The 24,579-nt window shown below is 40.0% G+C and overlaps 1 protein-coding gene, 1 non-coding gene and 1 pseudogene across 6 annotated transcripts in view; 2 read left to right on the top strand and 1 right to left on the bottom strand.

The window, feature by feature from the left end:
• Positions 1-24,579, top strand: part of PREP (prolyl endopeptidase) — a 166,554-nt gene that overhangs the window by 66,054 nt on the left and 75,921 nt on the right. For all 5 annotated transcript variants that reach the window (XM_077162524.1, XM_077162523.1, XM_077162522.1 and 2 more), the window contains 3 exons: positions 1,689-1,898; positions 4,102-4,223; positions 19,988-20,093. In XM_077162524.1, coding sequence (XP_077018639.1) covers positions 1,689-1,898; positions 4,102-4,223; positions 19,988-20,093 — 438 coding nt within the window. The remainder of the gene's footprint in view (positions 1-1,688; positions 1,899-4,101; positions 4,224-19,987; positions 20,094-24,579) is intronic.
• On the bottom strand, positions 5,516-5,586 carry TRNAS-GCU (transfer RNA serine (anticodon GCU)). The gene has a single exon. It is a non-coding gene; the product is annotated as a tRNA-Ser (tRNA).
• On the top strand, positions 12,487-19,976 carry LOC143682428 (T-box transcription factor T pseudogene; annotated as a pseudogene).

Genomic DNA, 24,579 nt, shown 5'->3' with positions numbered 1-24,579 from the left:
TTCCCTCTAGCATTTTCTGTTTGTGAGTAAGCATAGACATAGGTTAGGTGCTACAAAATTGATAAATTGGAACGCTGAAGTCCTCTCTAATGGATTAGCTAGGCATTAAAGAGCCCTGTTCAGTCATGTCTGTGCACAGACGTCTCCTGCCCCCCATAAGCTGTGTACAGGATATGTACAGGATGCTCCTTTGTTTACCAGTCAGTAAGAGCCCTGTTAGCTTAATAAGAGCGTTCTTCCTCAAATTTGAGCCGAGAATTTTAAACGAATTTAATACACACTTCTGTGCAGTAAAATGTCCTGTGTTAGAAATGCACTTAGTTTTAATAGCAGTTTATCTTGCAACCCATTCAGAAGGACTTCATTGTAACATGGTCTCACCTCTCATTCTGATAATTCATTCCAGTGACTTCTTTATGGAATGCTTACCTTGCACAAGGCCCTAGTGGGTGAAAAGTTTAATTAGGTATGGGTTAACAGTCCTTGAGTTTTCTGAGAGTGGTATAGGGGAAATTATATGGGTAAACCTTTGGCTGCATTTGGTAGTGTATGACTTTTTACAATAAATATTTCAACTCAAAATATTTTATTTAATGTTTTCCAAAATAATTCTGATTTTATATTAACAATCCACACACTATGACACTATGTAGAATAAAAAGCAAATATCTTTCTTCTGGTCACCTTCCAGATTCTTTTTCTGCATTTATATATGTTTCAGCCTGGATGCATTATAGGAATTAGAAGTAATTAATAAGTAATTCTTGTGCAAATTTAAATTATTTTCCCATTAATAGGAATTCTATGCGAAATAGTAGAAAGTCTGAAAATTATGAAGTTTCTTAGGATAATTTTCAGACTCTGGTAAACTTTAGCAAACCTTTTAAGAGAAGGTCTGTGTTGTCACAGTTCTAATAAGAGATATGATGCCAACTGTTCTGCATACTTCATAATTAATAAAGTCAAAATACAGCATGTAAATTTTTGTCAAGAAACATTCCATAGTGATGACAACATTTTATCTGTCATGGCTGTAAATAATTGGATGTCATGTAACAATCTATAGGCAAAGTTGCTTTTCTTTCTTTTTCATGGTTGCTTTTGGGATGCATGCTCTGTGAGCATTCATTTTAAACCCCCAGGCTTTACCTCGGGCCTGCGGTGGTCAATGAATATTAATCCCTGAGTGCCAGAAAATGAGATTGCAAGGAGGGATTTCAAAGAGTTTCGAATCCATTCAGGAAATACCTAATGACTATAATTTCTCCCTGTTGCTCAGTATGTGTCATAATTCAGTCATTACCCTAAAAGCTATCCCCTTATTCCTTCTTCCCTTATTTGTTTTAGGATATAAATAAATAGGTCAAAAGTCCCAGAAGAATTCTGTCTTTAACCAAACTGCTTGTTAAATTGTAGAAATCTCGAAAAGGAAGCATCTTGGTGGTCATATAATCCAATACTATATTATATTACAGACAAAGCAGTTGAGGCCTAGAGAGAAGAGGAAATTTGTCCAAGGTCTTAGGACTACTCTGTAAGACACGGGCTGGGCTTCCAGGGTTCCTCATTCCAATTCCTTCTGTTGCTACACTGCTTCCACATATGACAGAGCTTCGTCATTCAGTGCAGATCGCAGTGGGCAAGGCTAGGGTTTGTTCATTTTTGACAATTTCTCCTGTGCCTTGTAGGCTATGCGTTCAGTGAAGATGGGGAATACTTTGCTTATGGTCTGAGTGCCAGTGGTTCAGACTGGGTGACGATCAAGTTCATGAAAGTTGAAGGTGCCAAAGAACTTCCAGATGTGCTTGAAAGAGTCAAGTTCAGCTGTATGGCTTGGACCCATGATGGGAAGGGAATGTTCTATAACTCATATCCGCAACAAGATGGGAAAAGTGATGGTAAGTTAAGACTTTGGAAGAAGCACTTCTTTCATAAAAGGAGGGACGACTTTACGTGACTAGGGAGAGAAGCTAAACCCTACATACAGATTGTCTGAACTGGTACTAGGTTTTCTCAGAGGGTTGTGTATCAGTTATGGCTTTGCTGTGTAACAAGTTGCCCCCAAATTTAGTGACTTAATAATCGTTTACTTTTCCTCATGATTCTGTGGGTTGGCCAGGCAGTTCTTTTGGACTTCACTGGACTGTGTTACATGTTTCTGATCAGCTGCGGATCAGTTGGCTGATCATCGCTTGACCATCTCATGTGTCTGGGGGCCTCACTTGGGACATCCAGGCTGTCTCAGCCCTGATCCATGTGGTCTCTCATCTTCAAGCTCGAGCTTGTTCACATGGCAGCTCAGCAGAGTTCCAAACTAGCCGAAGGGGCAAGCCTCTTTGAAGCCTGCGCTTATTACTGGCACAGCATCTCCTCGCTGCATCCTGTTAGTCAAAGCAGGTCACAAGGCTAGCTGTAATTCAAGAGCTGAGAGAATAGATTCCATGAAAAATGGGGCCATTATCACAATCAGTACTCCATGTGTTATACCTACCAAGGTAATCATGGGGAGGATGGATATTTTATAAAACCAGCCTGTTAGTAATGGTGTCAAGTTGATCCCACTTTCCTACTGCAGTAATCACATTTCTTCCCCCATCAGAAGTTACAGGTGACCTATTAATAGCGGTTAACTTGTCACTTTTCTCCTTATTCCTTCCTGCACACACCTTTGTTCTTTTCCTCTGCAATTGCGTGAAGCTCCTGTTGTCTTCAAGTGTTTGTTTTTTTCCCCCTTCACTCTACATCCTCCCAGCCAGGAAGGGCTGTGGCTTTGTCCCTTTACTGTGTTACAGGCATCTTCAGCATCATCCTTATGCCTCCCCATTTTCCCACAAGGTGTATATATGGCATTTATGTTATCATGTTTGGTATTTACAGGCAGGTTTTTATTCTCTCTGTATAGAGATATTAGGAACCAATGTTCAGAGGAGTGTCTTGGTAACCTCCCAGAGAGCCTGGGGCTGGCAAGAAGCAAAGCTCCTACAGTGCTTTTACTGCACCTGCTGTATCTTTATCATCTCATCTCTAGATGTTCTTTCTTTTCTGCACCCCTCTCTCCACCCATTTGAGTTGGGAATAAGGCTATAATGCTTTTTTTTAATTAATTAATTTTATTAACTTATTTTAAAGCTTTAACACATAAAAGTAATTAACCCACTGGTCAAACTGATGAGGGGGAAGCAGTGACAGAGACAGAGACAGAGAGAGAAAGAGATAAAGAGAGAGAGACAGAGAGAGAGACAGGCAGACAGAAAGAGAGAGAGAAAGAGAGAGAGACAGAGAAAGGCAAACAGAAAGAGAGAGAGCCCTGTAATGCTTTTGATTGCTTTTGTCTATATTTAACTTTTGCTGCCTTTTGATTATTGCATTTTTCTTAAGTCACCAGCAAACTACAAGAGGAGCCAATGGTAGGATTTTCATTCAGAGTTGTTGGCTAAAAAAAATGCATCCATGCTCTGTACATTTTAAATAGCTGCCTGTGTTAAGGGTGCACCAGAGTTAGAAAATGTTGGCTCCCAAGTTCTGGGACACAGACTGAATGGTGGGTCAATTCCTGTTAGAGAACAATGTTACTGATTATTGTTAACTTGTGAAAAACATAGAAGTTATTATTTACCGCCAGCTTTCAGTGGGAACAGTAATCATGATTAGTCATTGTGATTGATTTAAGAAAGCCAATATCTCCCAGCCCTAACTCTGCTGCCCTCTTCTTAGAGGGACCTCAGTGGCCACTTGGGCTGTATGACAGAGGTGAGGACCTTATGAACTGAAGCTAAGCAGTTCCGACAGTATGACCTTTACCCACATTTCTGGAAACCCCAGGGAAGATCACCAAGTGTTGCAAAACTTTTTAAATTATAGTATTATTTCTTTGTTCCGTCATTGTCCTGAATACTTGGTATTTTTTCATAATTAAAAGAATGAGTCAGAACGTTAAGTCTCATAACTCCTTCCCAAATCAGCAGATATATGTGAATTATTTCTAGGGTGGTAACCTGTTATCTACCTTTTTAAATGTTTCTACCATTGTACAATATGGGTGGAATCGATTTTTTTTTTAATTGCCAGCTGCATTTCAGTATACATTTTTAACTTCTTCAGGCACGGAGACATCCACCAATCTCCACCAAAAGCTCTGCTACCATGTCCTGGGGACTGATCAATCAGAGGATGTTTTGTGTGCCGAGTTTCCTGATGAGCCTAAGTGGATGGGTGGAGCTGAGGTATTGTACAACTGAAATTTTACGCAACAGATCGTGTCCCATGAATAGAGTATACAAATATTCTAATGTGGTATGATGATCTTTGTGAGTTCTTTAAGGAGTTCTTTGATTTAATATTCTTTCGTGAAAAACATGGGTATTCCAATTGATGTGTAATAATGAAGGTGATAAAGCCTCAACATAAAATTCTTTAATACTAAAAACAACACTTATGGTTAAAAAAAAAAAAGTAGAAATACAGGTTCATGTAAAGTGAAACATGAACATTGCAAAACTCTGGAGTCCTTCTCAGAGCTAAGATCTGAGTCTCGTTCCAAAAATTTTCTTTGTGTATATAAATGAGAGTGTGAAGAAAGAGGGGAGTGTGTGTGTTTGTTTTTCCTTTCCTTTTTTACACAAATGTGTTTTCATGTACATTGTTCACTTATTTTTTGCATTAAAATAAGTTATCTTTTAGACATTTTTTCCCCGTCTTAGGTATCCATTCCTTGAGGGTTTTGTAAATGACCCACCTCTACTGAAGTGAGGCTTCTTTGAATTCACTGACCCCAGTTATCGTCTGTGTCCTGATAATCAACTGAAAAACTTTCTTTATTCATTCTTGAAATAAGAATTTGACTCTTGCCATTTATTTCTGGCTACTATGAAATATCTTTTTAGAGAGAGAAACATTTGGAATGTTTTACTGCAGGTGGGATATCATCCTATTTTTAGTGGGAATGGTGGGAATCCAATTAGGAACTTTGTATTCATTGAGCCACTTAACCTTTTCTCGGAGAGACTTTTGTAGGAAAGGAACATTTTTTAATTTCAAGTTTGTTCACAGGTCTGGTTTGTTAAGGGACAGAATGGAATCCATGGTATTTTAGCCCATGTGCATAGACATACCGTGTTCTGGTTGTCTTTTTATTTATTTATTCATTTTGTTTCTTAGAGCGGGGTCAGTGACCCATAGCCCTCAGAACAAATCCAGCCTGCTGCCTGTTTTCATAAATAAAGCTTTACTGGAACTCAGTCATATTCATCTGTTTACACACAGTCTGTGCCTGATTTCCTTCAGCGACAGCAGATCGTATGACCCACAAAGCTGAAAATATCTACTTTCTGGCCCTTTATAGAAAAAAGCTTGCCAACTCTGTCTAGTCCTTAATGGAGTATGTCTAAAATGAATGTATAGGCTTTATATGTTTATTTGTATGCTGTAAGGCAGGGGGTCCCATTTCATTCTTTTTCCATGCGGGTATCCCGTTATTGCAGCACCATTTGTTGAATTTTTGTTTGTTTGGGGCAAGTGCATGGACTGGGAATCGAACCCGGGTCTCCTACTTAGCAGGCAAGAATTCTACCACTGAACTATCCTTGCACCCCCCCAGACCTTATGCTTTAGTACCTGACAATGGGACTCTTTTTTCTCCCCAATTCCTCACCCTACTTACTATTATCATTTTCCTTGCATAACCCATTTGTGCTAGTTTTTCTGGCTCTGTAGTTCGCATTTTATATATTGTTTATATATAGTACGTTTTCTTCCTAGGTCAGCGTCTCTTCACACCTAGTCCTTCGTGCGTACTCTGATTAATAGGTGTTTATATCTAAAGTAATATACATTTTTACCTTTACCTGAGCATATGCTACCTGTTAAACCCAAAACAGTCATTTTTCTACACCTTTTTATTGGGGATTGGGTGGCAATTATTGATAGGGAAAGCCTAAAACTACATTTTAATAATCAAATTTTATTCCCTCCGGATTCTTCATAAAGTCAAAAATATGTCCTCATAGAAAAACGTTTATGCTTCACAAGCTAATAATTTCATTGGAGCAGACCTAGTTTAATTAAGGAAAATCATTTAGTTGGTAGAATGGCATGTATACTGAAAATGTATACCAGTATAGAAAACATATGCAACTCCTGTTGCTTGGATCTATTTATGAGCATTTGATTGAAGCAGCTAATTTTTAAAAATGTCATGGAGCCATAATATGCATTTAACTTACACATATTTAATTCTACTAGCTAGGCAATGGAAAATTAGATTTAAATAGTTTGAGTGGTCTGGTTCTATGATCCCTTCAGTAGATATAACATATTTAATATAGTTCTTACTATCACCTTAAGAAAGAAGTAGTCATCCCATTGCATTGATAAAATTAAATATCAGAGAGAAAGCAAGTCAGTTGCTGGAACTACCTGGTGGGTATGTTAGACCCCTCTGCCTGTGAGCTCTTAACCAACATGCTACTTTATCTCCCTGCCAGGTGATGGCTGTTTAAAGAAATGAGACCTGGCATCTGTGCCGCACACACAAGTGCAAATTGAAATTGTTAAAAAAAAAAAAAAAACTCAAAGGGCACATATAGGCAGTCTTCAGGAACTTTACGTGGGATCAGAGCCCTCCTTAGTGAGTTATGCAGAGGAACGTATAAGGAAATGAGTGGGCCTAGGGAACAGCATGGGTGTAGGCTTCCCTTCAGCAGGATTCCAGCTGCTTGGGTGCTTTTATTACTACAGGTGTTGCCCCATCAGTTGTTAGAGTTGCTGGGGTGGGTCTGGCTGGTTCACTCTGCCCCACCTGGTCTTTCTGAGCATCCACACTCTTTGTCGTTTGAACACGAATTCTATGGTTCTGCAGGTGAGAAACCTTCAGGAGCCTCAGACTCATCCTGAATGGATGGTTTGGTTCCAGCTTTCCCCCTCCAGAAGGCCAGATTATCCAGATAAACCTTGAAGAGGAAGTTTCTTGTGCCCTTCAAGGAAGTGTGCTAAAGCCTGGGGAGTTCAGGAAGCTAGTACAGTCTAGCACTGGCTGACCCTGAGTCACCATGACTGATGTGCAGATTAGCACTCAGGATGCCCACTGGAAATTAAGCAAACGCTTTCCTAACAGTGTTTATTTAGTGACCTTCCCCTTAGAGAAATGCAGCAGTCCTCTTCATAACTATGCACCAAGTCCATGTGCTACATTCATGGCTTTCATTTTTTAAGTCCTTGCTTTGGGGATTGTCATTTCAAACCTAGCATATTTACTCATGACCATGTCCGTGAAAGGAGAGCCCGTGTGTTAGTGGTGGAGCTGCCCATGGATAGAGATTGGGAGATTTTTATTCTAGTCCCACCTGTGTCACCTTGGGCACGTCCCTTCAGCCTCCCAAGTCTGTATTTCCTTAGTTTCCTCCAGGGCTTTTTCCGTTCTCAAAGTATCTAGATGGAAGGTTTATCACAGCATCTTTCAGACTCTTGAAGGCAGTCTCCTGGGTGACAAGGAAGAGGCTGGGTCAGGGAAGTGGAATGTGCACTTTAGATCTGAGAGAGGATGTGGGTGGAGGGGCACAGCGGGGGCAGGTCCCTGGTTGTGTGTCCCTGTCTGTCTCTCTAGCTCACTGCTGTCCTCTACTTCAGTTGCCACAAATCCAAGTTTACTGAGGTCTTCCTTTTATATCCTAGATGCTATCTTCTTGTGACTCATCTCTTTCCTTCATGGATCCCTCCTCTGTCTTCCTGCACAGACAGGTCTTTCTTGCCTTGGTTTGTGGAACAGTCAGGAAGCAACTATAGTTTTCCTGCCATTGCATTGAGCCATGCCTGCCTATGACAGCACCTCTCCCCGGGATGACCGGTTCCTCCCTGGCAGAACCTATCACTGTCTGAACTTGTTGCAGTCTTAGAAATGTTATTAAATGTCCTTTGCAGGCCAAAGCAAAATACCAGGTCTCTCTGATTTATATCTTTCTTCTCTCCAGCTTAAGCTTGGTGAGCACTTGGAGAACCAACAGTGAGGGTCAGGGCTCTGTTCAGCCCCTCTTCTTGGTCACTCAGGCCATTTTGGTTTCTCCAGTGGCCTTGGAGGGGGAAGAGAAGTTAGAGAAGGGGTATGGAGTTTTTCCTCAGACAAAAGAGCTGTGTGTCCTCTCCTGGCTGCCTGCTGTCACGGTGTATTGCCAGATGCCAGTTCCTTTGTGACTTCTTTTGGTAGTGAGACCCTCCTCCATCCTGAACCTCTGTACTGCGTTGCTTCCCAGTGCAGGGCATGAATTCTCTGGCTGGCCTTTTTCACTCTCCCCCTACCTGAGAGCTTCTCTTGAGGACGTACTGCTCTCCCCTCCCCCTCTCCTTTTTCCACCTTTAGCGATGACTCAAGGGAAACTACCTTCCTAGTGCCTCTTGGCCTCTTGGAAAGCCACATCTTTGGGTTGCTACAGCCTGGATGTTTGAGCCGTGCTCACCACTGCCCTTCTCACTTGCCACCCGAGCACGCGAGGCCGGCCTCCTGCCCTCAGCATCTCCCATGCACCTCCAAGCTGCTGGGCTCTCGGAAACAAAGAGCTCTCACGTCCCTGGGTATGGCATGAGACAGATATCTGGCTTTGGCTTGTATGGACAGAGCTATCAATTATCATTTCGTGTAAACAGTGAGACTTTAATTAAAGAACAGGATTGTGGAAGAGCAGAAATTGCCATGCTCTAGAATGTTCTTACCAAACTGATGGACCAAAAAAACCACAACACTCATTATTTTAAAGTGAACTGTAGAACATTTGAAAAAAACCACAAAGCAGTATTTTGAGGCACTTTTCCCAGCAGAGGGTGCTCTAGAATGAAGATTGAAAATGTATCAAGTCCGCTTATAAAGGATTAAGGGGAAAATGCTCAGCCACTCCTAGCTGGAATCCAGTATTGAGAATGTAATTCTACTTTACCTAATTCTTTAAAAAAGGATTTTTTACAAAGGTAGTCCCCAATCTTAAAATTTATCACGTATCTCCATGAGCCCTTTTTATGTTTTTACTTGAGATGCCTAGTAATTATATATTTACATACTTGCGTATGTATCTGTACAATGTAAACTGCATCACCTGATGCTTGACGCACAGTCAAGCACTATCTGTGAATTTCCTTCCCCTTACTACTCCCCTCACTGAGGGTCACATACAGGAATTACCAGCAAGGCCTCAGGTGCATTCATCCTCGCCTTAGAGAGTATGCACAGTTGCTAGAGTTCATGTCATACCCGAGGCAACATCTGCCCCAGACTTGTTGGATATTTTTGAAGTAGAGCAGTTATCACTCAGCAGCCCTGTTCCTAGTAAGCACAGTCCATGCTTGCATCCCCCAGTAGTTCGTAAGCCCTTGTGTTGGCCGCTGTGCTAGGGTACAGGCTCTGACACTTCCGGAGGATGTTTCTGTCCCGCAGACTATTTCATATGAGTATTTCTGAATGATGCATGGAGGCGTGGGACTCATGACAGCATCTCCCCCTCATTGGCTTTGCGTGTCATTTATAAGACACTGTGGCCGTCTTTACCTTTCCTTTAGCAATTAGCCCGAGGCTGCCGGCATTTGTTTGGATTAGTGACCTTCAGTTTCTTGTGCCGTCCAAGTGACTCCTGCATTTTCCCCTGGCTCCTGGAGACTGGTACCCTCTGTTCATCACAGAAGTGGCCTAGTGCTTCTCTCTAGTAATTCTGGGGGTAGATTCCTAACTGGACTGTTAGGCATTGCCTGAAGCTCATCACACCCTCCCTCTCTTTCCTCAGCTCTGCGTGAAGTGACAATGTTCATTGTGCTGATTAGTATGCATGAAAATCTCCGGGTGAGAAACTGCCTTGTTTGGAAAGGCAGGGAACCTACTTAGAGACCTGGGTGGGACTACAGCGGGAAAGCTGTGCTGCCCTTTGCACAGAACCCAGCTCCTGGCATGGGAGAGTTGTTTTTGTAGATGTAACGATGGATTTACTGATCGGCCACATAGCTCACCTGACCCTTCTCGTTGTTCAGTAGGGGAGGAAGGAAAACAGACAGATATTTGAATAACCAAGTGTATCTGCCATAGAAGGAGCCAGGTACAGGAGGATCAATAGTTGTCACATCATGTGAAGAGAGCTACATTATTTATTTTACTTCGAATGGCTTTTCTTTACCTAAAATTTTCTATTTTATCTGGTTTTGGCATACCAGACAACACATCATATAATATTTGGGTTGATTTCTTTTTATCTCCTGTGGCTGAATTACTTTGCTGTATTAGAAAAGGTGGGTAGTTTGATTTAATGACTGCCTGTTAGAAATGTTTTTGTTTGTGCATACGATGACATGCGTTTGTGGCTACCCTGTACTTGTGTAACTGAAACCGTCTTTTATTTTTATTACAAACCCATAAATGAGTCCTATAAATGAAAAGTCATCATTGTAGGTGATTAGTTTGGCATTTAAAAGTTTTCCCAAATTAACTTTTGCAGTTGAACCTAATATTAAGGGATGTTGTTAGGATTCACAGCTGTTATAAAAGAAATCCAAATGAGCATGTGAAATACAGTTGGTAAAGTTTTCTGCTCTGAGTGACAGGATTAATTCTCAAAGCAATTACAATTCATTTTTTTCCTTTTGTTAGATTTCCAGGACAATTTCAAGTGCCACTGGTCTTTTTGTAGACATTTTTATACCCAAGAAATTCTTTTATCCTAATGTGTAAAAGGAAGGACTTTCTTCAGTTTGGAGAAGTGTATGTAGATGCAAATTATGAAGGAATTTCCGCTCCTTGGAAATATATGTTTATTTCCACATCTAAAATGGTTTAGATGTGGAAATAAACATATATATATTAAAGAACAGCCATACCTGGGAAGATTTGTTTATTAACAGAAGACCCCCTGGCTCTGGATTTCAGTAATTCTGGCATAAAATTGTTTACGGGATTTTCACTGAAATTTTATGCTTGATAAAAGTCTGTTATGCTGTGTGCTTATATTGATTCTGTGTCCCATCGTTTTGAAAGATGTGTTTTTGTAGATACATGATTGGGAGCTTTAAAATGTAATGACTGTTCATTTTGTCAACATCGTATTCATGAATAGAGTCTGCTTATGTAGGTCATTTGGAATGCGTAGCTATCCTTATCAGTATTGAGCTGAAAATAGCCAAAGTGACTTGCTTTAAAATTTGTATTATGCTGGTAATACTAAGTATAATATGATGTTAGTAATAATAATAACAACAATGTTTATTGCTAAAAGTAAAATCAAATGCAAAAATTCCATTCTCCAGAGAAACAGCTGTTGTTAACATGTCAGCATCTATTTCACACTCACTTCTTTCTGTAGATTCTTAATATTCTTTAAACATCAAATGAGCTGATTGTAGAGCTGACAGTCTTTTGGCAAATGGAGTAGTTGCCTAATACTCTGTTCTGAATGGCTCAGCATCACACACACCTGTGGTGTTAACTGGACACAGTTTATTCAAAATGTGTTCTTTGGGACTACATCCCTGGATGTGTTCTCTGGTTGCTGCTTGTGGTAGTTAGGTTCAGGTGTCAACTTGACCAGGTGAAGGTGCCTTGTTCTGTTGCTGCGAACGTGAGCCAATGGTACGTGAACCTCATCTGCTGCTGATTACATCTGCAGTCGGCTAGGAGGCATGCCTGCTGCAATGAATGATGTTTGACTTAATTGGCTGGTGCTTAAATGAGAAACTCAGTGTAGCACAGGCCAAGCTGCTCAGCATACCTCATCTCGGCACTCACAGCTCAGCCCAGCCCTTTGGAGATGGAGATGCAGAAAGGAATCGCCCCGGGGAAAGTTGTTGGAACCCAGAGGCCTGGAGGAAAGTGTGCTGTTCTATATACTACATAACTTACAGGGCATCTCTGGTACCCTGAGTGCTGTCACAGGTCAGGTTCCCTGGTAAGCTGACTGTGCCTTCAGAATATCCACCTGTGCTAGGGCGTGAAGGAAGTACAGGCAGAAATTAACTGTGATGCTGTCACTACAAAGGCCTCAGCCAAACCTACAGGGAGCTCTTGAGCTAGGTCACCCCTTCTGAGCCATTCTGACTGGGAGTGTGATGACCTCAAAAGTATGGGTGGCCTTGGACACGTGGCTCTCTCCAGCTTAAGGATACAGTCCCGACAGGGGCTCAGCTGAGAACAGTCTATTGCCAACACCCACAGCTGGGGGAGTGAGTGCTTCTGTGCAACAGGGCATCTCCTGCAGAAGCTGATGTCTGTCAGTGAGTGGCATCCATGAGAATGAATATATTAGTCTGAGTATATATTAGGCATAGCTCTCTACACCAGAGCCCCATAATAACAGCAGTTTTAAGACCGGAAATATTCAGGCAACCATTTTTTGAGATCGTCTACTTCTTTAAGAATCAGTTTGGGGCCATCTCTTCCTAAAAGCCTTGTGAGAGCTCACCCTCTCGCAGTTCCCCTCCAGTCAGGTGACCCTCTGACCCTCCTGTCATACTTTGTACTTCTCGCTATCGATGTCCTACGATATATGGTGTCCCCCATATGTGTGCTTGTGTCTTTCTGTCTCTCTCCCACTTGAGGATGAGTTCCTGAGGGCCCTGTCCTCGAAGATCTTTGTGTTCCAGAACTTAGTTCAGCAGCAGGTAGCCCCTCAGTAAATGCTGACTAAATAAACAGCCTCAGCTCTGACTCCCCCATTTGGTGAACACATGTCTCTGGTGACACATGGTGAATTGAGTCTTTCTTTGAGGATGTAGAAAGTTGGCTGGCATCTAGATTCTCCTGTTACAACCAGCTACTTTGGTGGCAGTGGCCATCTTCAACCTTTGTCCACCCCCAGACAAGGAATGTGGCTTGCTATTGAAAGGCTTTTGCCTCAGAGCTTATGGTAGTTACTTCTTCGGTGGACTAGCCTGGACCAGCCCATTTTGCCATGACTGGTGGCAGACACAGATAGCCTGAATTAAAGTGAGTTGAGCAGCCTTTTCAATTTCACTCGAGACCCTCACCCGAATGCCACTCCAGTGGAGATGGAAATTAAGTTTGTAAAAGAGCTTGCTGGAGGGAAAAGGGAAGAGTGATTATTCCTTAAAGCCTGGAGATATTCTGTCCCTTCTAACCCAAGGAAACATGCCTTTTTGCTAGCTACAGTGACAGCATATGGGAGTGGGGGGTGACATCTGCTTTTGCTTTTTTTTAAATCTATAATCCAGTGTTTGGTTGTAGATAATGAAATAAGTACCAGTGAATTACCAGGTATTATCTAGGTCATCTGTAGAATACCACATTATTTGTACACCTACATTTCTCCTGCTTCCAAGTATTGTCATCAATACAGATGTTATTTCTGCTGCTTCAATTAAAATTTTCCAGTTAATGTCTAATCAGTACCCTAAGTGTAATTCACCATAAGGCTTCAGAGAAGGAAATTGTATCTGAAGGGAAATCCTTTTTGTTTTTTTTAACACACAATAATAATAATAATAATGATAAAAAGTTTTAGTTTTCATCCCTGTTGGTATTATTAGGAATGCAAGTAATGAATTTGATATCAGCAAATATAGATGTTTCATTTATAGTAATTCTTAGCATTTTTTTGTTAGTAGTTAATGTTCATTTACATAAATGGTAGATTTTCATGAGGTCAACTCCTTTTGACTTAAGGAAAATTTGTTTGAAATAATAGAGGCATAAATTAGAAGGAAGCTTTGAAAAGCAGATTTAGGAATTACATTTTTCATTCATGGTCAGATTGATGTTATTGAAGTGCTGGCATAAAAAGTCAGTGCTTTGTGACTGAGATTATTTATTTCCAGAGAGCACAGTTACTCCAGCTGATGTCATGTTGCTTTAAGGGAAAACAACAGCATTTTGCAAACTGGAATTTATACTGTTTCATGGAAGCCTGGTGGGCCCCTGTCTCACCTACTTACCTGTTTGCTTTTTATCTTTCTGTCAGGAGAGTTGCTTTATTCTGTTGAAATTCAGGTGTCCTCATCATCAACATGGTATTTATCTTCACCTCCCAGAATTTGAAATTGATTTCCAGAATCTATCTTTAAAAATGCCTCCTAGTAGTCTGAGTACAGTGCTGTGGTTAAGTATGTGTTGTTATTGATTACATTTTAGTGGAAGAAGGTCTGTTTTAATCTACTTTGGGGGGGGGATGATGACTTAAAAGTGATTTTGAGATCTCAGAGCTTGAGCACTTAAAAATTCCGAGTTATTTTCAGTTTAGCAATTTTTATTTCATGGCTATAGAACATTCCCAACAGTAATGAACCTTGGGAATTCCTGCTTTAAGTTAAATATAAACTGCTACAACTCTTCAGTCCAGCCAGAAGTGCTGAGAAAAACTCATTAGATTTGCTTAAGACAGCTGTCATCGAAAGTTTGGTATGACTCCTGCAGTGAATTTTACTGCTTTATCTTTCTGTTGACTGAATCACTACAACTAAATTAACCATCATTTATGATTGATGTAGCATGACTTTAAACACTGAATTTTAATGATTCTGTCTTTATTTAAAGAAGAGAGCAGAAGTGTGAAGGATTATTAAAGAGATTACTTTCTATTATATTTAAGGAAATTATAATTGTGAGATTGTTAATGATGCTCTTAATTTAAGAAGATTTTAAAATAGGGTGGAATTAGAATTCTATGTGTTAGTTTATTAGTTATGTATATTAAAAGTTTAGGGAAAATATAAAAGAATACTGGAAATAAAATATATATCTGCCAAACCTATCAAAGAAGATAAAAAGACTATATGGTGAGCCACAGTGGCTCAGCAGGCAGAGTTCTCACCTGATATCCTGGAGACCCGGGTTTGATTCCTGGTGCCTGCCCATGTAAAAAAAAAAAAAAGAAGAAAATAAAAAGACTATAAAGAAAATTAAATTAATATACTATAAAGAGCAAAGTGGAAGGGAAAAGCAAGGTGAGTAGAAATTGTGAATTAAGAAGGTAGAAGCCAGTCTATCAGTAACAATGAAAATGAAACAGAGATACTTGGATTGGATTTTGAAAATGAAATCAAGTTATGTTTGTTTGCAGGAGACCCACTTAAGCCTTAAAACATAATGACAGGTTTTTGCCTCTGGCCATGATGACACATCTGTTACTGGATTCGTTTGCCTGCCATAAACATCTAGAAAACTACAAAATAGATGAAGCAACTGTTTTCAGACATTGGTCAACAGGCCGTGCAGGACTGATATCCTGAGAGAGAGATTAGTCCTACGATTGTCCCAGCTTTCTCCTGGAGGTACTTACTGGACCCTGGCACAGTATATATCCAAAAAAGCTAAGGATCCAAAGATCAGACTTCAGGGGGGCCTAAACAGCTGAAATTTACTGGGAAGAGTACCAAAAGAAAGAATTCCAGAAATCTACATTAGGATTCCCTTGAGTCTTTGGCTGACTATTTAGCAGTGCATGCATTGGCTGAGATTCCATGATTTGTGCAAAGACCTACCAGGAAGCTGTAAACTGACTACTACCAGAGATTTAATAAGGCTGGATGATTTTCATTTTCTGTGATCAGAGTTCAAGGACCATGTTGGGTAATCAGGATAGACTTCAGAAAAGCCATGCCTTAGCAGTAGGGCTGTAGATATGACCTAACAAAGATGAAAGCAAATTTTGAATGGGACAAGATGATCCACCAACAAATTAACTGCATGCCAGAATAAAATTCAAAACATTTTAAAGGAACATACATATATACACGCAAAAACTCACCGGACAATATTTAAAATGTCCAGAATCCAATTTTGAAAATTAAGTAGATATGTAAAGAAGCAGGAAAAGGTAACTTAAAAGTATGAGAAAAAGTAGACAAAAGAAACAGATTCAAAAATGATACATAGTAATATTAACAGACAAGGATATTTAAAAAGCTTTAGTGATGTTTATAAGGTTAGAAAACATTAATGTATTGAGCAGAGAAACTCCCAATATTCTTTGTGTGTAATGTGACATTTTTCTAGAACTAAAAAAATATACTATCTGAAATGAAAAACTGTATGTGTTTTACAGCAATTTGCACTCTATAAGAAACGATTGGCAAACTTGAAAACAAGGCAATAGAAACTATCCAAACTCATAGAAATTATCCATACAGCTGAAGCACAAAGAAATAAAATAAAAGCTGAAACAATAATGAAGAAAGTCTCATTAACCTGTGGGATGGTGCCACATGAGCTACCATTCTTGTATCTGGAGTTTTGGAATGGGGATGAAGGAGCAAAATCATAGATAGGAGGAAAAACAATGACCAAAAATGTTTCAAATTTGCTAAATCTTTTAAGAAGTTGAAGTGGGCTAAATACAAAGAAGACTACACCAAAGCCCATTATAATCAATTTGTAGAAAACCAAACCATAGGTAACAAGAAAATCTTAAAAGCAACCAGAGAAGAAAGCACACATTAGCTATAGGGAGACAAAGGTAAGAAATTGCGCCGACTTCTCACCCGAAACAATTCATGACAGAAGACATTGGAACCACACCTTCTTAATAAGTCTACCTTGAGTGCTCCATTTAAATTTACAGTCCCTTCCTAAGCATCCTTTTTCTCGTACCCAGACCTGTTCATTTTCTCCATGGCATTTTCACCTTCTGATATACTATATATTTCTATACTTAAGCGTTTGAATCCCCCACTAGAATGTAACTTTTTTTTCTCCTGATTTGTTCACTGATGTATCTTCAACACTCTGAAAAATATCTTGTGTATTATGGGTGTTGAGCAAATATTTGTTGAGTGAAACAAAAGAAATAATAACAATGAGGATGCAGAAAAGCAGGAACTCTCATATACTGCTGTTGTGTAAGAGTGTAAATTGGTGCATCCACTTTGGAAAACAATTTGACAACATCTAATAAAGTAGATTATGAGCATGTGCTGCCACCCAGCAATTTTACTTCTAGTTATATATTTTGAATATGTCTTACATAATGTTAAAAGTAAATATGTTCAGGAATATTTACTAAATGGTTGTTTGTAATAGGAAAAAAATTGGTAACAATCTAAAATTTTTGGTAAGAAAATGAATGACTTAATTGTGGTGTGTTCCTAGACTGGAATACAGTACCTAGACTGAAATACTGTATAGCAGTTAAAATGAATGAACTAGATTTACATATATCAACATGGATTAATTAAAAAATGAGTAAAAAAAAGTTGCAAAGGAATACATATAGTTAAATACCATTTATATGCATTTTGACAACTCAACACAATTTATTAGTCCCCAGAGACTTACTCTAGTAATGCCTTGTTGTAATTCAAGTGGGACCATTTTAACTTACACACACACATATACACACAAATCTCCATCAATCACCTTCCTCCCAGCTCAATGCCCAAGACATGGGGGCCCTCACTGTTCTTGGCCAGAGTGGCCCCTTCTCTCGGAAGAGTGACCACTGGGAGGAGTAGAAGGTGGCTCTTGGATATCCAAGTTGGGACTTTAGGGAGTGGTGGGGAGGGGGCAGGCAGGATTGGCTCCCCAGGTGCCTGAGAGTTCAGGTAAGGGCCTGCAATACTGAGAGGATCATCTGCTAAGCATCGTGGAAACTAAGCTTCAGGCAGGCAAAGAGAAGGAGTGCTCCATGGAGCATGAGCTGCACATCAGCCTGGAAGAGAGAGAGCTATGGCTGTGCTTCAGAGTTACTTACCAATGAGCTTGGACCCCAACGCCATGTGTTCTTCCTTCTGGACTTCATGGCACCTGACGCCCAGGGCTGGAAGTACGTAGATGGGGAGTGGGTGCTGGAGGGGAAGCCTGAGCCACTGGCGCCCAGCTGCACCTACACCCACCCTGCCTTGCCCAACTTCAAAGCACACTGGCTGAAGGCTTCCATCTCCTTCAGCAAAGTCGGACTCACCGGCACGCTCAATGGTGGGGTCCAGACCATGTCAAATGCCTTACATAAATATGAACCTGCAGCCATATAGTGAGGGCTGAGGGTCCATAGCAGATGATCACCAATCATTTTTTTCCCACGACCCAGTTCATAACAGTGACAGCTCACCAGAATGAGATGACAGCTCTTAAAGTTTAACATAGTTCTTTTGCAAAAGCTTCCCTTGGTGCAACAGAAAAAAGCGATCACAGCATGTGCCAGAAGAACCCCGGAGAGAACTAGCAAGCTGAGATACTCTCATTCAGAGGGTGGCTCATTCCTGGAATGAGTCTGCTCTGTCCACCCCTCAGCCCATCAGTTTGGAGATCCTCTCACACACTCCTCACATGGCTGTGAAAGATACCTCGCCCTGAGAATCCACCATTCAGCTCCCTACCCCAGTCCATATACTTATCAGAACAACTCACCATCCTATTCTGACAGTTCATCTGCATGTTTGTCCATGATCCAATCTCATGACAACTGGTCGCACCTCGGACTGCAGCTCCTGCCCCCATGCCAGTACCCCAACCTCTGGCCTGTGCATGATGGCATCATCACTCCTGGCTTCCAGATGCCAGGGAGGTCCGGTGGGCTGGGAGCCCAGTTCTTTGGCGGCTCCACTGCACGCTGTGCACCCCTCACCACATGGTCTTAGCTTCCTCCTCCTTGATACCCCAGCTGTATGAAGGGGATACCACAAACATTCCTGACAGCCAGTATGATGCCTCAGCACAAGCCCCCCCCATAACCTCACAGGTGCCCATGTCGCCACTTTTCATATGAATCCTGGTCCTTTTCTTAAAAGGTGCACTGCCTTTTTTTTGTGGTAGCAGTCGAGTATTGATTTGATTGCGCTACTAGTAAGGTACAAAGTGGCTGTCTCATGGGCAGGGGAAGGCAGTGAGGCTTTTAAACTTCAGCTTCAATAAGAGGAAAATACTATTCTGTTTACCAAATGCAACGGAACAGAAACAACCCACCACTACCTATGTCCCCATCATCTGCAACAGCTGTTTAGTCTGCATACTGTGAAAATAATATATTTGGCCTAATTCACTGTAATTCATAATGAAATAGTTTGCTAGCATCCAGAAACTTAATTTTAGTTTCACTTAATTTTAGTTTCATACAGCGTATAGATGACTTTGGCACACGAGAATTTTAAACTCCGCTGGTCCTACTTTAGCGAGATAGAAAGCACATTTCATTCTCTTCCTTGTTGCTTTGGAGTCATTTTCAGATTCCCTTTTGTGGCAGTTACCATGGTTAGAGGTGAGTTGTTACAGACAGAACAAATCTGAGAACAACAGGTATTAGTCGAAATGAAGATTTTGCTCTGTCTACTAGAAAGTGTGCTGCTTTAAATAGATGTAATTATTTTCTTGTATTGTTAAATGTAGAACCATTCATATTTTCTCTAACAAAGTAGCCAAAGATAATCAGCAGAAAGCATTTTTTGAAAAATAAAGACAATATGAAAAATGTAAAAACAACAAAAAATAGTTTAATGTTTGCTGCATTTGTTTTTTTAACGTGCTTTAAGATTCCTTTTGCTACCCAAGTTTATGAAAAGGAAATCCACAAGAGAGCAGAGCTCTCATCTCCAACACGTTTTGGTAGAGATGACTAAAGATATAAATGAAGGGGGTTTTCAATAAATACTTGTTAATGTAACTCCTGGGAACCACAAGCAACTTCTTTGTATCCATATCCATTTTACTTCAAGACCCATGAAGAAATTCTAAAGTCAAGGATATTAATATTCAAAATGACAGATTGTATGTATTTTCAGTTGAAGAATAGACTAGAAACTTAAAAATCATATTGAAGTCATGATGGCATTCATTGATGTCTACTGTTATTTTCTAGTTAATTATTTCACTGTGTTCTATTCAACTCTGCATTTGAGAGTGAATAGGCAAAGCAGTTAAAATGGATATTCATCTTTTCTTCTATTAACTTTCTGATCAGATCTTTTAAGTTTGGTGTAAAGACACTGCCCTTGTGGTTAACCTTTATCTTTCACTTCACATTTAATAATGATCTCCCAGAGAATATGTTCTAATTGGCCCATGGCCCTGGTTTTGTTTTCTCCATAGTTATCTGACGATGGGCGCTATGTCTTGTTGTCAATAAGGGAAGGGTGTGATCCAGTGAATCGACTGTGGTACTGCGACTTACAGCAAGAATCAGATGGCATCACTGGTAAGTCATCTTCCAAACACAGACAATTATTCCAGGAAGCTCCATTAAAAAGCAATTGTTTTGATCTTCTAATTGATTTCCCGAGAAACCTCTTTCCATCTACCGCATCATTGCACGTCATATGATTTCTTTTTCAGTACTCGTCCATAAAATGAAGGAAAGTTGAATGAACTAACTGTTGGCTTTAGCATTTTCTTTGTAGATTGAGGTTAACCCTATTTTTTGCATACCGGTGTGAAAATATCCTTTGAGTATTGCGGATAAAGAGTGTTAAGGAGGGCGGGCCGCGGTGGCTCAGCGGGCAAAGTGCTTGCCTGCTATGCCGGAGGACCTCGGTTCGATTCCCGGCCCCAGCCCATGTAACAAAAACGGAGAAACAGAATACAATAAAAAACAAGAAAATGTTTAAAAAAAAAAAAAAAAAAAAAAAAAAAAAAAAAAAAGAGTGTTAAGGAAAAGTTGTCTTTTGGTCTGGAAAGCATTTTAACAATTTAGATGTGCACTGTAATTGCCTTCTGAGGTCAGTGAGAATTTGCCAGGTTAATGGGTACATGTATCACAGTACCTCTTTACTGAACCACGTGGCTCAGCGTTAACTGATTTTGCTTTCTGAAGCCTTAAATCGTGAAAATAAGCAAGGAATCAGCCAGTTTATGAATTCTGAAGATGGCTCATTTTAAATGTTCTTCTCTTCCAATGCTTGTGTTATACTGGTTCAAAAGTAATTCTTTGTTTAAAGTTTATCTTATCACCATCATCACGCATTAGAGCTATTCATCTGTACAATTCACAATGTTAAAAATCCCTAGGCCCACGGAGAAGATGGCGGCTTAGTAAGACGCGCGGGTCTTAGTTCCTCCTCCAGAAAAGCAACTAAAGAAACAGAAATAATACGAAACAGCCCCCGGAGTCACGACAGAGACAAAAAAGACAGCGTACCCCATTCTGGAACAGCTGAACGGGCAGGGAGAATCTGCTGCGGTGAGCTACCCGAGGGGCGCGCGTTTTCCCGGCCGGGTCGGCTGGCGACTGGGGTCCCCTCCACGCACGTGGCTCCCCGGTCTGACTGGGAACGTTGGATAGTGGGGCCCTCCCGTCACGCTTGGCGTTTCGGGCCAGCTGGGCAATTAGGACCGGCACTCTCCCAAGCCGCGGCGGCCAGCGACCCCCACCACCACGCGCGGTTTCCCGGGCCGACTGCCGTGCAGACAGACGAGCGCCACGAGCGCCACCTACTGGGCAGGAAAAGAAAAACAGAGCCCAGAGATTTCACAGAAAAAGCTTTCAACCAGCTGGGTCCCACACCCAGGGAAATCTGATCAAATGCCCAGACACCAGCAGAAAATAATGGATGACGCTCGGAAAATTGAAGATATGGCCCAGTCAAAGGAACAAACCAATAGTTCAAATGAGATACAGGAGCTGAAACAACTAATGCTGAATATACGAACAGAAATGGAAAAATTCTTCAAAAACCAAATCAATAAATTGAGGGAGGACATGAAGAAGACATGGGCTGAACAAAAAGAAGAAATAGAAAATCTGAAAAAACAAATCACAGAACTTATGGGAGTGAAGGACAAGGAAGAAAAAATGGAAAAAACAATGGATACCTACAATGGTAGATCTAAAGAGACAGAAGCTACAATTAGTGAACTGGAGGATGGAACATCTGAATTCCAAAAAGAAACAGAAACTATAGGGAAAAGAATGGAAAAACTTGAGCAGGGGATCAGGGAACTGAATGACAATATGAAGCGCACAAATATACGTGTTGTGGGTGTCCCAGAAGGAGAAGAGAAGGGAAAAGGAGGAGAAAAACTAATGGAAGAAATTATCACTGAAAATTTCCCAACTCTTATGAAAGACCTAAATTTACAGATCCAAGAAGTGCAGCGCACCCCAAAGAGGATAGACCCAAATAGGCGTTCTCCAAGACACTTACTAGTTAGAATGTCAGAGGTCAAAGAGAAAGAGAGGATCTTGAAAGCAGCAAGAGAAAAACAATCTGTCACATACAAGGGAAACCCAATAAGACTATGTGTAGATTTCTCAGCAGAAACCATGGAAGCTAGAAGACAGTGGGATGATATATTTAAATTACTAAAAGAGAAAAACTGCCAACCAAGACTCCTATATCCAGCAAAATTGTCCTTCAAAAATGAAGGAGAAATTAAAACATTTATAGACAAAAAGTCACTGAGAGAATTTGTGACCAAGAGACCAGCTCTGCAAGAAATACTGAAGGGAGCACTAGAGTCAGATACGAAAAGACAGAAGAGAGAGGTATGGAGTAAAGTGTAGAAAGAAGGAAAATCAGATATGATATATATAATACAAAAGCCAAAATGGTAGAGGAAAATATTATCCAAACAGTAATAATACTAAAAGTTAATGGACTGAATTTCCCAATCAAAAGACATAGAATGGCAGAATGGATTACGACCCAGCAATACCACTGCTAGGTATCTACTCAAGGGACTTAAGGGCAAAGACAGACGGACATTTGCACACCAGTGTTTATAGCAGCATTATCTACAATTGCAAAGAGATGGAAACAGCCAAAATGTTCATCAACAGACGAGTGGCTAAACAAACTGTGGCATATACCTACGATGGAATATTATGCAGCTTTAAGACAGACTAAACTTATGAAGCATGTAATAACACGGATGGACCTAGAGAACATTATGCTGAGTGAGTCTAGCCCAAAACTAAAGGACAAATACTGTAAGGTCCCACTGATGTGAACCGACATATGAGAATCAGCTTGGAATATATCATTGGTAACAGAGACCAGCAGGAGTTAGAAACAGGGTAAGATAATGGGTAATTGGAGCTGAAGGGATACAGACTGTGCAACAGGACTAGATACAAAAACTCAAAAATGGACAGCACAATAATACCTAAGTGTAATGTAACTATGTTGGAACACTGAATGAAGCTGCACCTGAAATATGGTTTTTTGTTTGTTTGTGTGTTTGTATCTTTTGTTTTTGTTTTTTTTTCTTTTTCCTTTATATATATATATATATAATTAGTATTATTATTTTAATTCTCTTCTCTATATTAACATTCTATATTTTTTCTGCTGTTTTGCTAGTTCTTTTCCTAAATCGATGCAAATGTACTAAGAAATGATGATCATACATCTATGTGATGATACTAAGAATTACTGAGTGCATTTGTAGAATGGAATGATTTCTAAATGTTGTGTTAATTTCTTTTCTTTTTTTTGATTAATAAAAAAATTAAAAAAAAAAAATAAATAAAAAAATAAATTAAAAAAAAAAAAAAAAAAATCCCTAGGCCCAAAAACCATCAGAGATTTGCTGGAACTCAAGAAAGTACACCGAAGTAATTATACCATACTCTGGTTGATGTAGAATAAATATATTTTAGAGATTGTTGACACTGAATTTCAAAATATGCAATATTGAGTGCAATTTTATAACAATTTACCTCGTTAATGGTGTCTGTGTTCCATACAGATTATGTATTTTATAAGATTATGTATTGGAAAATATATGTGTGTGTATTTTCATACTGCATATGAAAATATGTCTGATTGGGAGTTGCCACTCAGTTTTATGCTTCTCTGAGCAAGGTCTGCATCCTAGCATTCTTGGGTGCTGTTGAGCACTGTGCATATACGTAGCAGGCTGAAGTCAGCAATTTTTATTCTAGTGTAAATATATCTCCACTTAATAAAGATTTGTGGGTTTTTTTTTTCCTGTTTATAAAAAAAGAAAAGATGCACCAGTTTTGGTCTCAGGAAAACTGCATCAACCACATCAATGTTGGCATTCTCTGACTGCCACCAGTTCCCTTGAGTTGCCAGTCTAGATCTGCATAGAACTGAGCAGACCTCTTAAATTTGCATCTGAAGTCAACGATGACAGCAGTTGTCATGGTGCTACGAGCATAAACACATGGCCCTTTGTGTTTCTAAGATGATAGGAAGGACTTTACCATTCTCCAGTTTTTTTTAAATTCCAGTTAGAGTGGCTGTCCTACAGAAACTGCTATTTTCTTTTTTCTGTTCGTGTCATTGTGTATTTCGTTATTAGGTAAGTTTCTGTTATTATTGAAAGATGCAAATTTAACTCTGTTTTTGTTTTGTTCTGTTTTGGGTTTTTTTTGCTTAATATACCCAAGATGGAAAAGAAAATTTCAGTCACATTTTATATACTGAACTGCTACTGCTGTGTCCACTTTAATAATAGATACTCATGCTTTGAATAAGATGCACAAGTACAGCAGTGCACAGGGAAACTTTTCTTTCTCCTTAACCTCTTGGTCCTCATTTTTCCTTTTTCCCCTCAATTTATCATTTCAGTGTTAGTGAGCAAGGAGAAGAGGTTATGATTCTCAGAGGTGGGGACCCCAAAAGGAAGACAAGTGCATAGAGCCTCAAAAAACCAAATTCTAAACAGTGCATCCATGAATGAATATAAGAAAGAAAAGAAGTTTTCTAAAAACCCTA

This window comes from Tamandua tetradactyla, chromosome 5 (assembly GCF_023851605.1).
Source record: "Tamandua tetradactyla isolate mTamTet1 chromosome 5, mTamTet1.pri, whole genome shotgun sequence".
In the NCBI taxonomy this organism is placed as follows: Eukaryota; Metazoa; Chordata; class Mammalia; order Pilosa; family Myrmecophagidae; genus Tamandua; species Tamandua tetradactyla.
Note: the sequence above shows the minus strand (reverse complement) of the source record. Positions and strands in the feature narration are given on the sequence as shown.